At 41.5% G+C, this 17,924-nt stretch overlaps 2 protein-coding genes and 1 long non-coding RNA gene across 14 annotated transcripts in view; 1 reads left to right on the top strand and 2 right to left on the bottom strand.

Moving 5' to 3' along the window:
- The window catches only part of LOC113137077 (uncharacterized), a 49,224-nt gene that overhangs the window by 12,602 nt on the left and 18,698 nt on the right, over window positions 1-17,924 (bottom strand). For 3 of the 12 annotated variants that reach the window (XM_026318442.1, XM_026318447.1, XM_026318435.1), the window contains 6 exons: window positions 3,274-3,597; window positions 2,848-3,132; window positions 2,629-2,688; window positions 2,378-2,515; window positions 2,255-2,283; window positions 1,522-1,872 (listed from right to left, as the gene is read on the bottom strand). The exons of 1 other annotated variant lie outside the window; for it this stretch is intronic. In XM_026318442.1, the coding sequence (XP_026174227.1) occupies window positions 1,789-1,872; window positions 2,255-2,283; window positions 2,378-2,515; window positions 2,629-2,688; window positions 2,848-3,132; window positions 3,274-3,597 (920 nt within the window). In that variant the 3' untranslated portion in view covers window positions 1,522-1,788. Of the gene's footprint in view, window positions 1-1,521; window positions 1,873-2,254; window positions 2,284-2,377; window positions 2,516-2,628; window positions 2,689-2,847; window positions 3,133-3,273; window positions 3,601-3,793; window positions 3,930-17,316; window positions 17,544-17,747; window positions 17,842-17,924 lie in introns of those variants that run through there. 8 more of the 12 variants (XM_026318445.1, XM_026318446.1, XM_026318444.1 and 5 more) reach the window with 8 other exon arrangements.
- Window positions 948-4,957, top strand: LOC113137085 (uncharacterized). The gene is made up of 4 exons (XR_003296335.1): window positions 948-1,209; window positions 3,547-3,550; window positions 4,399-4,403; window positions 4,939-4,957. It is a non-coding gene; the product is annotated as an uncharacterized LOC113137085 (long non-coding RNA).
- Window positions 4,055-17,924, bottom strand: part of LOC113137080 (uncharacterized) — a 28,683-nt gene continuing 14,813 nt past the window's right edge. Inside the window, exon 9 of the transcript XR_003296333.1 lies at window positions 4,055-4,148. The gene's annotated coding sequence lies outside the window, so the exon portion shown is untranslated. The remainder of the gene's footprint in view (window positions 4,149-17,924) is intronic.

The raw sequence follows: 17,924 nt of genomic DNA, 5'->3' as shown, positions 1-17,924 counted from the left end.
CAAGCTCCTTGTAAAGATCTGCATCTTGGCTTCCGTTTTCCTGCTTTTATTTTGGAGAGCCAAGAGGATCTAGTGCTTTTTACATTGTGTGGCTTGATTTGATTAATGGTTGTCCTCACCTGTGTTTCTGGTTATGCTTTCTGTTATATACCCTGGCTCAGCCCTAAACTAAGCGCCAGGTTGTTTGTCGTCATCCCTTTTGTCGATCCTGTGTCAAGACCATTGTAACTCGGATCTTTTCAGCTTCCCCCGACCCCGATCTTCACCAGGAGTTAAGACTCTTTTGGAACTAAGAATGAGACTCACCACGATTTGCAAATAAGTTCTATGGACTCGCCCCTTTTTGTTTTTCAGAAAACTGATTGTCTAAATTTTTCCAAGAGGACATTGCCTAGGGAAAAGACTGAGCGGAGGGGTTTCTTTTGAGTTTTTGTTTTTTACACCTTCTTTGAGTCTCTGTACATAAACCTGATTCCTCTGACCAAGGAGAACAGGTCCGCCAGATCCTGCTCTGGGGGCACACCCCGGTTTGTCATCTCTGCCATCAGTTACTACCACCACCATATAACCATGCCTGGCTTTCATTGTAACTGCACCTACAATATTCCTCATCTAGCTCTCTTCCTACACCTACTGGTTTTCACCTACCATTCTCCTTTCCTGATCTCATCAAAAGAAAATGAATCAAGCTCTTTTTTGACTCTGACACTCTCCGTACTTTTAAGGCTAGAATTAAAACCTTTTGACAAAGCGTATAGTTAGGGCTGGTTCAGGTAACCCTGAACCATCCCTTAGTTATGCTGCTATAGACCTAGGTCTTTGGTTTAATCACTAATTGAATTGTATTAATTAAAGCCAGAATATGATTTACGATTCAGAGTGGTTCTATATTTTACATGACATTCATCCTTTTTTGAAGGAAATGATTTGAATTCTTCATTGACCACTGCCAAACTTAAATGACTGGTGCAAATATCAGCTCAGAGCAGCTGGAAACTTTTAGGACATTTCACCTACAGGTGGCGCTACAGCAACATGATGAATCTGCCTGACAGTTTGACACTTTCCTTTAAACACTGAGCCACTAGTTAACCTACAGCACCCCCTGCTGGAAACAGAGTTTTACAACAGTCCATCCTGATCAGGATCATAAAACCCTTCAACAAAATACACAGTGACCTCATGACATGAGTTGGACTCATTTGGTTGGTTGCTGGGATCAGTGGAGGAAGATTTCACTATGGCATAGGTTACTGTGTCACCTTCATCATCATCATCTTTACTCAGAGCCTGGAATGAAACAGCACCACATATATTACACAACAAGCTCTGACAACACAAGTGTCTCAGTCAAGAAAATGAAGCCACTTCCTCAAACTTTGCTTTATACGTTTTCACACCAGAAAACAAAACATAACTGAAGTAAGATACAGATGTTAAAACCACTGCATTTCAAACTAAACACACAAATCAAAGTGATAGACAAACAGCAGCACATTCAAATACCCTGCAGGAAGCTCATCAAGCTAAATGTCATTTATTATGCTCTATTCACATTTCTGCCATATGATGCTGACTGTTAGATTCATTAAGCTACTACACTCATTTTAGGTGAAAAGTCTCTTTACAGTCAGAAAAAGGAATTTGAAAAAGTGTGATGAAATGAGATGCAGCCATACTGTGACAAATGTCTTTGGTTTGGTTGGTTTGTTGATGGTAGCGTAGAGGTTTCTGGGATCAGTGGAGACTCCAGCAGAGAAAGACGCTTTCACAGTGTTTCCCGATTGATCAGTGGAGTCTGACAGAAACAGAAGGGTCTCCAACGTTTTCATATTTCACTCTACCTTCATCTTCATCATCATCATCACGTCCCTGTGAAAAACAACACAACACACTGAGAGTCTCAGTTAAACCACATCAGTGTTGGAGCACAGAGCAGCTGCAGAGGAACAGCTGGAGTTCAGTGCCTTGCTCAAGGGAACTTCCCTGAGAGTCAGTGGAGCAGATGAGAGCATCACTCATCCACTTTCCCAACACACACTCTCAGATCCAGGGATTCAAACCCACAACTTCCCAGTCACAGCCTCCTCTGACCTTCAGGTTTCCACTGAAGCACATTTAGCAGGAGGAAATGCAAACTAATCTGATATATCCAGCCCCCACAGTTCATAGTGAAGAGCAAAGAGCACAACCACTGCTTTGCTCTGGAAAGTCATCAATGTAGAAACATGTGATTTCTCACTTTTATACTCACAGTGTTTTTATCCATCTGGGTTTTCTTCCCTAAAAAGACAAAAGAGTCGACTTCAGCTTCAACAGAGAAAATCTCAAATGATTGAAACTGTCATTCTAATATTTCACCAGTGAACGTTCTCACCTTTAGTTCTCGTCCACACGTTGACGGTGACAACAATAATTATGAGAGTTGCTAAACCCACAGAGACGATAATGAACCTCCACCAACCTGGAAAACCATTCAAACATTGTGGGTCAGTTTTCTGTTCTGGGCCAAATCCTTCAGGTTAAAGAGACAAGAATGTGTGTGTTGATTGACAATATCATCAAATAACAACATGTTCACATGGAAAAATAAAGAAATGTAAAAAGGGAAAGAGAAAAAAAAAACACCTGATGCTTTTGGAGAATCACCTGCTGTTGGTTTAGTTGTTGTTGTTGTTGTGTCCTGACCTGAAAGAATCAACAACACAAGAAACTGTTCAGGTAGAAAACTCCTCATGTTTCCATCTGATGTAACTGAAGGTGAAAAATCATCTTCAAACTTCAAATCCATCAAATCAATCAAACTTTTAGGTGGTTTTAGTCTTAAACAGCTCATCATATTCTCACCTGTTTCCTCACCTGAGCTCTGACGTCTGAAGCTGAACTTCTGCACTTTTCCACTGACAGTATTTGTCACTTCACACTTGAATAATTTAAACCTTGATGAGTAAATAAAGTGAGAATCCAGAAAAGTCACAGTGGCGTAGCAGTCAGTCTGTGATTTCTGGAAGTCTTTGTTATTTTGATCCACATCTTTATCCTGAAACAGCCACTTCACTGACTGATGACAATGAACATGTCTAAACACTTGGCAGCTGAACGTCACTTTATCATGGAGCTTCTGTTCAGTCACTGGTGAAGATGGAGATATTGTGAGAGAAAGACAACAAGAGGAAAATGAACTTCATCACTGGATCATAATTATTGTGATGTTTCAGTATTTTGTTCTAACAAGACAGTTTGAGCTGAAAACATCATGATGGAAATACTCACTGGTAACAACAGTCAGAACAACCACAGACTCTGGACCTTGTTGTCGTCCTGATGTGTCAAACTGTCTGCAGGTGTAAAGACCAACATCCTCAACTGTGACCTTCTTTAGAACCAGAGAACAGTTCTCTGTAACACTCAGTCTGTCTGATTTAGATTTGGGAATCTGACCCTGTTTAATGATGTCAACTGCTCTTGACTGTCCTTCATATTTGAAGACCCAATCAGTTTTGTCACATTTATCCTGATCACTTTTCACATGTCCACAAGACAAAGTGACGTCGTCTCCATCTCTGACATCGATGAAGGAAACTTGTCCAGTTTCTGCTGGTTAGAAGTTGAGAGAGGAAAATAACAAACTAATCAGAACATGAGAAGATCATTTTAGATACAGCAGCAGTTTTTAAATGTGTCACTAACACAAACAACATGTTGATCTCAGCTTCACTAAATCAAGCTTAGTCAATAAAGCCCCACTGACAGAGTTGGAAGAATGCTCTGAAACTCTGACATGTGTCCTTACCTGGAAAGTCAATCAGCAGCATCACAAATAAAGACGTTATAATCCCTTTCAATTCAGCCATCGTTCTTCTCTCTCTCATTTGTCTCTTCTTCTCTCTCTCAACTGTCAGAGTCTCTGAGCTGCTGCTTCTTAAACATGAAGCATATGGACTTCACTCATTACTCACATGTCACTTCCTCACACCAACTCTGCACCTTCACTTGATGTAGGTGGAGCCTTTCAGCTTTTCCTGTCTCTGACTGGACTGATCAACAAACTCCTCCTTCACTTCAACAACACAAACTTCAGCTCAACATGTCAAATCAGCTGCTACACAAACTAAACTGCAGGAATTCTCTACAATCACACAAACCACCTGCTGCAGCTCAAAGTCCGACTTTAAAAACACAGTTTGACTCATTTCTATTAGAGTCACCACGACCACTGCACATCATTGTACCAAGGAAACAACAAGTGCAAACTGTGTCTGTTCTATCAGTCTATTTTTGACATGTGGAAACTTAGACCACAGGAAAAGAAAATGAAGAAGAAGACTGAGGAAGTTAATGTTGTGAAAACTGTTCATAAATAAACGTGTTTGTGTCGAAGCTTCTTCCTTTGTTCAGACAGAGTTGATCAGAAACCAGACAGGACTCATGGTGATGTTTGACAGCACATGAACAGACAGGTGAAGAGTCAAACTCCTCGTCCACCAGAATCTGACTCTTGATGTCCATGGTGCAACATGGTGATACTGGAGCAGCTGGGAAAGAACACAGAGGAGATGATATTTTACTGCTCTGAGACCTGTTGGATCCTGGTTGACGTCATTGTTTCTGAGAACTGAGGGGGACGTGTTGTGGTGAGAATGTGGCTGCAACAGCAGCACAGCTCTGCAGGTGTCACCCACAAACAATGAGCCAAGAAACATCAGGAACACAAGTGGTTAACACACCGACGAGCATCCGACTGAACCAGGCATTGACTGAACATCACTACATACTGGGCGTTTCCTGGTGGGCCCCAGGGTCTGTGCAAAGTGCATGACCTGTTTCTGTCTTTGAACCAGCCCACAGAGCAGGATGAGATCATGTGATTGGTCCACTGGCTTGTCTCTCATCTGAGATCAGCCCAACTCCTTCCCCCTCTCAGGCTGACACACAGAGAACAGACTGTAGACCAACACACTTGCAGGCAGAAGCAGAGCAGAAGTGGAGAAGGGAACGATCAAAGCAAAGACAGAAAAAGTCCAAACTTTAGAAGTGGATGCAGCAAAATGTGCTCAGCTCCCAAACATGTTTGCTACAGTGGCAGCAGTTGTGCAACAGCAGCAGCAGCAGCTGATGTGCAGCAGGTGCAAGACGTGAACATCCTGAGCTGAGTGAGAGAGAAAGAGAGGGACAGACTCCTCCTGTGGAGGCTGAGGGACAGACGGACAGAGTCACAGTGTAGGAGCTGCTGAAGACGACCACACACACAGAGCAGAGGAAGTTATGAGGAGACAGAGAGGCTGTAATAAAGGATCTTCTTGGATTAACAACAGTGTTCACAGCATCTTTGAGAACAACTGAGAAAGGAAACTGTGCAGGCAGCACAACAGAGCAGAGAAAACCTGAGGCTGAATCAGAGTCCAAATCCAGGACAGAACCACGACATCAGTCCAGGCTGAGTGAAAAAGATGAAGAACATGGCTCCTAAAACGAAGGTGTAATCCGATCCCTCTAGGAAAAACACAAAATCCAAACAAGTCCAAAATCTAAACAAGGTCAAAAAGCAGGTCAGTCAGTCCAAACAGAACAAAGGAGGTGTAATGTTCATCTTATCAGATATACACATTTGCAGACACACTCTGGGTGAACACACTTCCTTCTTTATTTACTCCCTCCATACACTTACACCTTGCTCTTCCTCTGCTCTAGCTCCCCCTACTGGTCACTGCCCTACATCCCTCCTTTTCTTAGAAATATATGCTTATTCATCAAAATGAACCACATCTCAAAACTCTCAACATAAACTGAGCAATATATCAGTCTGCATACTTCCCAATACAGCATAGTGTCATTTCAATGATTATTTTGACTTAGCATGAACATCACTTAATAAACACCTTTGACTTAATCCTTCAGTGTGTTTCGGTTGTTTGAGCAGAACACAATTGCCTGCTTGGATCATGCTGTCCACTGCAGTTTGTCTTTTGTCAGCCGCCTGTCTACCCTTTTCCTTTTGATCAATATTTCTCTGTCTCACTGCAGCATCTCCCACTGCAGAGGAAATGATACTGCTCAGCTCTGGCAACTTAGTACGGAGTTGCCGACTGATTGTCCCTCAGAGTCAAATGGCCGATGCATGACCTTCATCTTTGATGCGAGTGTAATCAGGACTACACAAGCTTTAGCAGCTCTGCTGGATACACTTCCTCAAACTGCACTGAGTTTCATCTGCTGCTGATATTTCCTCTAATTCACGAGGTGTAAAAGCTTTCGGGACAGTATGCTTTGCAACAAAGGGAATCTGCTCACCTGCTGCTGTGGGTTCACAGCAAGACCAGAAAGTGAGTCGGCTGCATTCTGTGGGCCAGGTTTATAAATCACTTTGAATTTGTAGGGCTGTAGCCTTAGAGCCCATCGCTCAAACCTGGCTGGTAGTTTTGACTTTGGTCAATAAATCACCTCCAACGATGTGTGGACTGTTACCATTGAAAATTCTCTACCATACAAGAACACATGGAAGTTCTCACAGGTCCACACTATGGCCAGCGCTTCTATTTCACTTTGAGAATACCACCTTTCCACATCCGTCAAAGCACGGCTGGCGTAGTAGACTGGCTTGTATGCACCATCAGCTTGTCCTTGGGTCAAGATGGCTCAGATTGGACTGGCATCTACGATTCCCTGCGTGTCCACCTCCTGGCTGTAATAAGCCACCTTCAGTGCTTTGAATGCAGCCTCTTGTTCCTTCCCCCATGACCTAGTTGACCTAGTGAGACGCCTCAAAGGTTCTGCAATAGTATCCAGGTTGGGAATGAATTGACCACGATAATTTACCAAGCCAAGAAAGCTTCTCACCTCAGTGGAATTCTTTGGCTAGCAGGTGTTTTGTACTGCCTCCACTTTAGACTGTGCTGCCCCAACTCCATTCTTTGAGAGCACATGTCCCATGAATTCCATCTCTGTCATCCTGAAGACACATTTATCCTCGTTTAGTGTCAGCTGTTTCTCTTGCAAGCATTTCAGCACTTGGTGCAAGCGTGCGTCATGCTCCTGCACAGTCTTTCCAAATACCACAATGTCAAGATATTGTAGACTCCATCAATTCCCTGTAAATCTTGACCAATTACGTGTTGGTACATTTCCGGAGCAGAGATGCCAAATGTGAGTCTTTTATATCTCCATAGGCCAGTATGTGTGACAAATGTAGTCAGTGCTCATGATTCAGGCTCCAAGTCAATTTACTGATATCCCCATTTTACGTCCAACTTGGAGAATAATAATAATAATTCATTTTATTTAAATAGGCGCCTTCCTGGTCACCCAAGGTCGCCTTCCAGATAAAAGATAAAACAAAATAACCTTTATGAAGATAACATTGAACAATAGTAATAAAACAAAAACAGTCATAATTTAAGATACTTGAAGACAAATAACTTGAGTGGAGAATTGAATGCAGCCTTACATCATGTAGGATAAGCGGTTCTAAATAAATGAGTCTTAAGGTGACATGTGAATTTAGTTGGAGAATCAAAGTTACAGATTATTTCCGGGAGAGAATTCCACAGACGTAGAACAGTACAGCTGAAGGCTCTAGAACCCATGGTGGTCATGCAGGAAGGGAGTGGAACTAGAAGCCTTGAGGAGGAAGAGCGTGAGGGGGGTGTAGAACTGAACGAGCTCCGGTAAGTAAGGGGGAGCGAGATTATGAAGTGCTTTAAATGTGAGGAGGAGAATTTTAAACTCTATACTGTATTTAATAGGGAGCCAGTGAAGTTGTTGAAGGGTGGCGGTAATGTGGTGCATTAAGGGAATTTGGGCTATGATACGGGCAGCAAAGTTCTGAATAAGTTGGAGTTTATGTAGGAGTTTTTGTGGTAGGCCAGTTAGAAGAGAATTGCAGTAATCAATACAGGAGGTGACCAGAGCATGTATAAGAGTGGCAGAAGTGTGTGGGGTGAGGAATGGGCGAAGACGAGAAATGTTGCGTAGACGGAGGTAACACGATCTGCAGATATTGTTTATATGGGCCTTGTAGGACAGAGTGCCATCAAGGATAACCCCTAGGATTTTAACCTGAGGAAAGGGAGAAATTGATGAGAGTGAGTGAGAAATTGTTGGACTTGGATAAGGTGGATTTTGATCCAATGAGGAGAACCTCTGTCTAATTGCTGTTAAGTTTGAGAAAATTGCAGGAAAACCAAGTGTTTATTTTGTTTAAGCAGTTGGTCAGACAGGAGGGTGGAAGAGCAGAATTAGGCAGATGTAAAGTTGTGTGTCGTCTGCATAACAATGGAAATGTATACTGAATTTTCTGAAGATAAGACCAAAAGGGAGAAGATAAATGAGGAACAGAAGGGGACCAAGGACAGAGCCTTGGGGAACACCACAGCTGACTGGGAGAGGCTGAGAGCGGAATTTTTTGAATTGCACAAACTGGTTACGATCAGAGAGGGCCAAGAGAAGGTAGATTCAGTGCCATTGCCATGCTGGTGACATTATCCTTTTTGTATGTTTCAAAATCTCTAAATCGGAAGAACAATCCACATTAAAGTGCCTTCATCCAAGAGCTTTTATCTTCGTCTCCATGTGTAATGTTCATCTGATCAGATATACATATTTGCAGACACACACTGGGTGAACACACTTCCTTCTTTATTTACTCTCATCATAAACATTCACGTTGCTCTTCCTTTGCTCTAGCTCCCCCTACTGGTCACTACACTACAGGAGGGAAAGTAGGAAGACTGGGAACATCAGGAGTTGGGAACGCTGGGGCTACAGGGAGCACACATGATGGTCTGGAAAACCAGCAGGGGCCACGAGTTCCATCATTTTATTTTACTTTTATTACTTTTGTATTTTACAGCATTTTCTGGTTCAAATGATCAAAGATCATGGACGGATTTATACGTCTGTCCCATAATCCCCCAAAATTCAAACTCCTGACCCTCCACAGCCTGTGTCAGCAGACTCTGATTTTATAGGAGGGGGTGGGGAGTGGGGTGAGGGAGGATGGGGGTGGTGGGTGGTTGGAGACCAAAGCTGCCACCAGATCAGACCAACAGCACAATTCAGCTGCAATATCTGGGTTTCAACCAGTAGGGGGGCAGTATCTGCCCATATTTCTAACAGAATATGTAGAACTGAAATAGTTTGGGACTAAAATGTGAAGATTTGGACCTGAATCAATCAACAACATGACAAAATACTCATATCCATTTTATTGCAGCTGAAAAAAGCTGTTATTTTGGTTTAATCACTAATTGAATTGTATTAACTAAAGCCAGAATATGATTTAACATTCAGAGTGTTTCTATATTTTACATGACATTCATCCTTTTTTGAAGGAAATGATTTGAATTCTTCATTGACCACTGCCAAACTTAAATGACTGGTGCACATATCAGCTCAGAGCAGCTGGAAACTTTTAGGACATTTCACCTACAGGTGGCGCTACAGCAACATGATGAACCTGCCTGACAGTTTGACACTTTCCTTTAAACACTGAGCCACTAGTTAACCTACAACACCCCCTGCTGGAAACAGAGTTTTACAACAGTCCATCCTGATCAGGATCATAAAACCCTTCAACAAAATACACAGTGAGCTCATGACATGAGTTGGACTCATTTGGTTGGTTGCTGGGATCAGTGGAGGAAGCTTTCACTATGGCATAGGTTACTGTGTCACCTTCATCATCATCATCTTTACTCAGAGCCTGGAATGAAACAGCACCACATATATTACACAACAAGCTCTGACAACACAAGTGTCTCAGTCAAGAAAATGGAGCCACTTCCTCAAACTTTGCTTTATACGTTTTCACACCAGAAAACAAAACATCACTGAAGCCAGACACAGATGTTAAAACCACTGCATTTCAAACTAAACACACACAAATCAAAGTGATAAACCAACAGCAGCACATTAAAAACACTATTTGACTCATTTCTATTAGAGTCACCACGACCACTGCACATCATTGTACCAAGGAAACAACAAGTGCAAACTGTGTCTGTTCTCACAGTCTATTTGTGACATGTGGAAACTTAGACCACAGGAAAAGAAGACGAAGACTCAGGAAACTAAAGGTGTGAAAACTGTTCATAAATAAACGTGTTTGTGTCGAAGCTTCTTCCTTTGTTCAGACAGAGTTGATCAGAAACCAGACAGGACTCATGGTGATGTTTGACAGCACATGAACAGACAGGTGAAGAGTCAAACTCCTCGTCCACCAGAATCTGACTCTTGATGTCCATGGTGCAACATGGTGATACTGGAGCAGCTGGGAAAGAACACAGAGGAGATGATATTTTACTGCTCTGAGACCTGTTGGATCCTGGTTGACGTCATTGTTTCTGAGAACTGAGGGGGACGTGTTGTGGTGAGAATGTGGCTGCAACAGCAGCACAGCTCTGCAGGTGTTACCCACAAACAATGAGCCAAGAAACAAAAATAATAAATAAATAAAAAACACATGACTCAACTGTCTCTAATGTCTACATTCCCCCAACACCAAACAGCTTGATTTCTGTTTAGTGTGAAAATGTGAGAGTAACACTTCTTTGGTTAGGAGGTTTGTTCTATCCACCCGCCATGTTCACGTTCATGATAAATCAACCAGATTTGTAGATTTAGTGGAGTCTGGTTTGTCCAAAGCAAGTTAGAAAGTCACAGAGTCTGCAGAGGGAGACAGCTGGTGTAAGTGGATGACGGTGTCAAAGTGTGTTTATCTGCATGTCTATCTGGACGTCAACCCACTGTAGTTCCTATGTGAACAGAAGTGTTCAGCCAATAAGAGAGAAGGTGGGTGTGTTTGAGAGTCGAGGGCCTGGTTGTTGGTGAATATAAGGAGCCTCGAGAACTAACGAGGATGTGTTTTGGTTGGACTGAGGGCAGCGGCAGCAGAAAGGTGACGGTGAGCTAACTGGGCCTAGATTACTGAAAGGGCCTCAGCAACATGCAGAGTATTCAGCTTCATTGCTTTATTCTTTCATTCACTTTTCATTTCCAAAACTATTCTAAAGGAAACGCTCCTAACATGGATACTAATGTCCAAGATAGAAAACAAGCAGGAAACATAAATTGCGACTGTACAATAAATCTTCAGCCCTTTGGACGGTTGTTCAACTCTTAGACGACATATTTCGTCCAAACACTGACATCACATCACACTGATGGACATTTTTAGGCAACGTTCAAAACAAACCAAATAAAACACTAATGTTGAAAATATTACATGTAAACAGAAAAAGCCAAAACTAAGACTCCAAAATAAAATGCAATATATCTTCCAGTCAGCAGGCCAGAGGCTTTTCAGTTCATCTACTACTCCCCCTCCTGGTCAAAAAGTGTTTGACAGCATCCCTTCAAGATGCAGATAAAGGTCACTGTATTTTAACCATGACATCTAACACAACAGCAGTATCATGTTAGAACATAGAAACATAAACACATCTGCCCAGCAAAGCCAATACTACAAACTGTGTATGACTGAATACTGAGATCAAATAGGAAATAACAGGCTGGGAGACTTGGCTTTCTCATCAGAAAACTGTAACTGATCAATCACAATATAAAACAGCTCTAATGACATGAGCTTTAATGACTCTGTGGTCTGTTTGTCTGGTTACTGGATCTCATTGATGTGCACAGTGGAGCCTCCTGCAGGAGCGGAAGAACCTGCCATGTTGCTGTAGGTCACTTCATAATAGCCACCGTTACCCTGAGCCAGTGAGACAAAGGAAACAGCACAACAAACACAAAACAAAGTAACTCAGCACAAAGTTCAAATACAAAAGTAACTCAACTTCTAACAACTGAAAAATGGATCATACTGCAGCTTTTGTCTGTTATTCCTCTGTACTAGAGGAACATTGACCACTGACTAAACGTCAGGGTTCACATCCTTTAAAGTAAAACCAGTAAAACCAAGCAGAGATCTTACCCGGTAGATTTAATCAAGTACTGGATTTAAGTACACTTGAAGTACAATCACTGCTCAGCTGCATGTGAATATAAACTGACTGACTCCATAAAAACATCACGATCATCATTTAAACTCACAGTGTTGTCGTCCATCTCTGGTTTTCTCCCTGAGAAGAGAAAGAAACAAATTGACGTCACAGTAAAAACCCTGGTTAACAAAAGTTTGTTAAAGATTCAACAGTGAATGTTCTCACCTTTAATTTTCCTCCACATGACAAATAACACGGAACATATGAATGACACCAACACCACAGGAACAACGATGTACCACCAACCTAAAAAATAAAACACATTGAGAACCTACTTGATTATTACTGTCTGACTAATATAATATTTATTAGTGCCCGTTCATTTGCCTTTTGTCTCCTTCAGCTGAATTACAGACATTTTCTCATGATGGCTAAACTGGATTTCTGAAGCTTTATGTCACGTTTCAGGAAAGGGCTGGACCTACACACCGAGCACAGAACCAGAGATCCAGAGGGTTTAATGACCTTTGTTATGGGGACAGAAGGGCCAGAACCACTCCAGGGGCTGAGGAGTGAACAGGGTACCTGGGCTGAGCCAAACAGGTTCTGATGGATAGAAACCTCAGGTGAGTCATGAGAAAAGATCTGGGGATTTCATCTGGAACCAGAGACCTTTAACAGGGTACAGCTAAAATTACTGAGTGAGAGAATGAGCCAAGTCAAGCTGCTGAAGTTGAGGGACACACCAGGGAACAGGAAGTGGCTTCAAAATAAGACTCTAAAACAAGAAGTGAGCATGAATAATGACAACATAGTTTGTTCAAGACTGACTTATAAATACTATGATATAAATAGTCACTGATAGCATCAACATGTATTCATGGATCCTCAGACAATAAGTGGTGCTGGAGACTCGATGATGTGGTGATTAATTGTAGAGGAACTGAGTTTTTATAAATCACTAGTATGAATTTGCACTGTGCTGTTATAGACTCATTAGGAAACACTAAAAGGACAAATCTACACATGATGATAGAAATATGTTCAATAATGTTGACAAGAAGCCAAAACTGTCACTATGTGTTTAACAGTCCAATCTGCCACTGATGAAAACTCTGAAATTCTGGGCGTCTGTGATGTTAGAATCTGTTTCTGAATCTTATTTCATCATATTCTCACCTGTTTCCTCCCCTGAAGACTGAGAGCTGAAGATAAACTGCTGCACTTTTCCACTGAAAGGATCTGTCACTTCACACTTCAGTGACTCATAAAACTTTGAGTTCTGATCAACATCAGATGTTGGAAATGTCACAGTGTCTGAACAGGAACGCTGTGATGTGGATTTAACCTCTTTGTCCTGATAAACCCACTTCACTGACTGATGACAATGAACATATCTAAACACTTGGCAGCTGAACGTCACATTATCATGGAGCTTCTGTTCAGTCACTGGTGAAGATGGAGATATTGTGAGAGAAAGACAACAAGAGGAAAATGAACTTCATCACTGGATCATAATTATTGTGATGTTTCAGTATTTTGTTCTAACAAGACAGTTTGAGCTGAAAACATTATGATGGAAATACCTAAAGCCTGACAATCCAGGGTGGGGACCGGGATGCAGAGACTCAGTCTAAAACGCTTCTCTGCAGTTTCCTTAGAGCCGCCGCCCCCCTCAAACCACATAGAGACTGTGTCTGCCCCTCGAACATATAAATCAAATAAATCAGAAGTTAACAGAAGAGGAGTTATTCATAAAAACTTAATAAAAATTAAGACCACTCCTCTTATTGAACAGAAAAACAGAACTGTCAAATGTGGATTATTAAATATTAGGGCCCTTTCTTCTAAATCTCTGTTAGTAAATGATTTGATAACTGATCACCAAATTGACCTACTTTATCTTACTGAAACGTGGTTACAGCAGGATGAATATGTCAGTCTGAATGAATCAACGCCCCTCAGTCATAAAAATTATCATGTTCCTCGAAGCACAGGTCGAGGTGGAGGAGTAGCTGCAATCTTCCAGTCAAACTTATTATTAAACTTTCATCCTCAGAACAGTTATAACTCATTTGAGAGCCTCACTCTTAGTCTCTCACATACAAACTGGAAAACACAAAAACCAGTTCTACTTGTCATTTTGTACCGTCCACCTGTTCCTTACTCAGAGTTTTTAACTGAATTCCCTGACTTCCTGTCTGATTTAGTGCTTAGATCAGATAAAGTCATTATAGTGGGAGATTTTAACATTCATGTAGATATTGAAAATAACAGCCTCAGCATTGCATTTAATTCTATATTAGATTCAATTGGTTTCATTCAAAACGTTAATAAACCCACCCACTGTTTTAATCACACCCTTGATCTTGTTCTGACCTATGGCATCGAAATTGAACATCTAATAATTTTTCCCCCAAATCCTGTTTTGTCAGATCATTCTTTAATAACTTTCGAATTTAAAATGATGGATCATGCAGCGTCTGGAAGAAAATTCCACTACAGCAGATGTTTATCCGACAACGCTGTTAATAAATTTAAGAAAATGATTCCATCTTTATTTGCATCTATGCCAAGTATAAACATAGTGGAGGGCAGCTGCCTTAATCCTACTCCCTACCAAATTGATCATGTTGTTGACAGCGCTGTAACCTCACTGCGTGAAACGCTTGATTCTGTAGCCCCTCTGAAAAAGAAGTTAGTGATTCAGAGAAGACTAGCCCCATGGTATAATTTACATGTTCGTACCTTAAAGCAGGCATCACGAAGGCTGGAAAGGAAGTGGCGTTCCACAAACTTAGAGGAAATTTTTCTAGCCTGGAAAAACAGTCTATTAACATATAAAAAAGCTCTCCGTAAAGCCAGAACTGCATACTATTCATCACTAATCGAGGAAAATAAGAACAATCCCAGGTTTCTTTTCAGCACTGTAGCCAGGCTGACAAAAAGTCACAGCTCCGTTGAGCCCAGTGTTCCCTTAGCTCTCAGCAGTGATGAATTTATGAGTTTCTTTACAAATAAAATCACAACTATTAGAGATAAAATTCAGCAGATGCTTCCTATACCTGCAATAAATGAATCTTTTACTACAGTAGCTCTTGAATCATCTGTAGGACCTCAGTTATGTTTAGACTGCTTCTCTCCTATAGATCTCTCTGAATTTACATCAGTAGTTGCTTCATCGAAATCATCAACGTGTCTGTTGGACCCCATCCCGACTAGACTGCTTAAAGGCACCCTGCCATTAATGAACTCATCTTTATTGGACTTGGTAAATTTATCTCTAGTATCAGGCTACGTACCACAGGCCTTTAAGACTGCAGTAATCAAACCTTTACTCAAAAAGCCTAGTCTTGATCCAGGAGTCTTGGCTAATTATAGACCAATATCCAACCTGCCATTTATTTCTAAAATCCTAGAAAAAGCTGTTGCTAAGCAGCTATCAGACCACTTACACAGGAATGAACTATTTGAAGATTTTCAATCAGGATTTAGAGCACATCATAGTACAGAAACAGCACTGTTGAAAGTTACCAACGATCTTCTGTTAGCCTCAGATAATGGACTTGTTTCGATACTTGTCCTCCTAGACCTTAGTGCAGCATTCGACACCATTGACCACAACATCTTATTACAGAGACTGGAGCATGTGATTGGTATCAGAGGAACAGCGTTAAAGTGGTTCCAGTCCTATTTATCGGACAGATTCCAGTTTGTTCATGTCCATGATGAACCTTCCACACGAACAAAAGTTAGTTATGGAGTTCCACAAGGTTCTGTGCTAGGACCGATTCTGTTCACCCTGTACATGCTTCCTTTAGGATATATCATTAGGAAGCACTCTATTAATTACCACTGCTATGCGGATGACACTCAGTTATATCTATCTATTAAACCTGTTAACACAAACCAGTTAACCAGACTTCAAGCCTGTCTAACTGACATAAAGGCCTGGATGACCAGTAACTTTTTACTTTTAAACTCGGAGAAAACAGAAGTCATTATATTTGGGCCTAAAAATCTCAGAAATAACTTTTCTAAAATTATAGCTACTCTAGATGGCATAGCCCTGGCCTCCAGCACTACTGTAAAAAACCTTGGAGTTATTTTTGACCAGGACATGTCCTTTAACTCACACATAAAACAAATTTCTAGAACTGCATTCTTTCACCTGCGCAACATTTCCAAAATTAGGAACATCCTGTCTCAAAATGATGCAGAAAAACTAGTCCATGCATTTGTTTCCTCAAGGCTAGATTACTGTAACTCATTACTATCTGGATGTCCTAATATCTTAATAAAAAGCCTCCAATTAATCCAGAATGCCGCAGCCAGAGTCCTGACAGGAACTAGCAAGAGAGATCATATTTCTCCTATATTGGCTTCTCTTCATTGGCTCCCTGTAAAATATAGAATAGAATTTAAAATCCTTCTTCTCACATACAAATCCCTTCATAATCAAGCTCCTTCATACCTTAAAGACCTCATAGTACCATATTATCCCAATAGACCACTTCGCTCTCAGAGTGCAGGCCTACTTGTGGTTCCCAGAGTTCTCAAAAGCAGAATGGGAGGCAGAGCCTTTAGCTATCAAGCTCCTCTCCTGTGGAACCAGCTCTCAGCCTGGGTTCAGGAGGCAGACACTCTCTGTACTTTTAAGGCTAGACTTAAAACCTTCCTCTTTGACAAAGCATATAGTTAGGGCTGGCTTCAGGCAACCCTGAACCATCCCTTAGTTAGTTATGCTGCTATAGGCCTAGACTGCCCGAGGACCATCGGTGCACTGAGCTCCCCTACCCTAACCCCCCCCCCTCTCCCACCTCATGTATATTCCACCATTGAATGTTACTAACCTTGTGCTCTCTCTCTCCCCTAGTTTGTGCTCTCTCCCTCTCTCTCTGTTCTCTCTGTACCTTCTGCAGGTGTCCCTGGTCCTGGAGCTGTTTATCGCTGATGTGCAGTTACTGGCCCCACCACCTTGCAGTGTGTATTTGTTGTTTATTGTTGCTGTTCTTTTCTCTCTGCTCTATCCACTCACCCCAACCGGTCGAGGCAGATGGCCGCCCAAACTGAGCCCGGTTCTGCTGGAGGTTTTTTCTTCCGTTAAAGGGAGTTTTTTCCTCTCCACTGTCGCCAAGTGCTTGCTCATAAGGGAATTGTTGGGTTTTTTAGTTTTAGTTTTTGTAAAGTGCCTTGAGATGATTTGTATTGTGATTTGGCGCTATACAAATAAAATTGAATTGAATTGAATTGAATTGAAATACTCACTGGTAACAACAGACAGATCAACCACAGAGTCTAGACCTTGTCGTCCTGATGTGTCAAACCGTCTGCAGGTGTAAAGACCAACATCCTCAACTGTGACCTTCTTTAGAACCAGAGAACAGTTCTCTGTAACACTCAGTCTGTCTGGTTTAGATTTGGCTTCACTCTGAATCTGTCCAAGTCTAACCAGCTCTACAGCTGCTGTGTTTCCTGATTCCATGAACATCCAGGTCGTACCATCACATTTATCCTGATCATTAATCAGATTTTCACAAGATAAAGTGACGTCGTCTCCATCTCTGACATCGATGTAGATGTAGGAAGCTTGTCCAGTTGCTGCTGTTGATGAAAAAAAGTTTAAAAGAATAAAATTTCTGTGTTTTGTTTTATGTAAAACTAAACTCCACTGTTTGGTTTACAAGTCTGGACTCACCTTGTTAAAAACACATCAGACTTTAATGTCACTGGTGAATGAATGTTAGTCCATGAACTACCATTAATGACATTAACACAGATTTGTGATACGTCTTCATGCGTCTTTACCTGTAAACAGAAGCACCAGGATCAGAAACAAAGACAGTTTAATCCATGTGAATCCAACCATCGTGATCTGCTCTCTCGTTTTCTGCCTCTTGCTCTGATGCTCTGAACTCAAGTGCCTCATACAGGAAAATACACCATCTACTTCCTCATAGTGACATCACTCTTTTCTCTCCATCT

This window comes from Mastacembelus armatus, chromosome 24, assembly GCF_900324485.2.
Source record: "Mastacembelus armatus chromosome 24, fMasArm1.2, whole genome shotgun sequence".
Classification (NCBI taxonomy): domain Eukaryota; kingdom Metazoa; phylum Chordata; class Actinopteri; order Synbranchiformes; family Mastacembelidae; genus Mastacembelus; species Mastacembelus armatus.
Note: the sequence above shows the minus strand (reverse complement) of the source record. Positions and strands in the feature narration are given on the sequence as shown.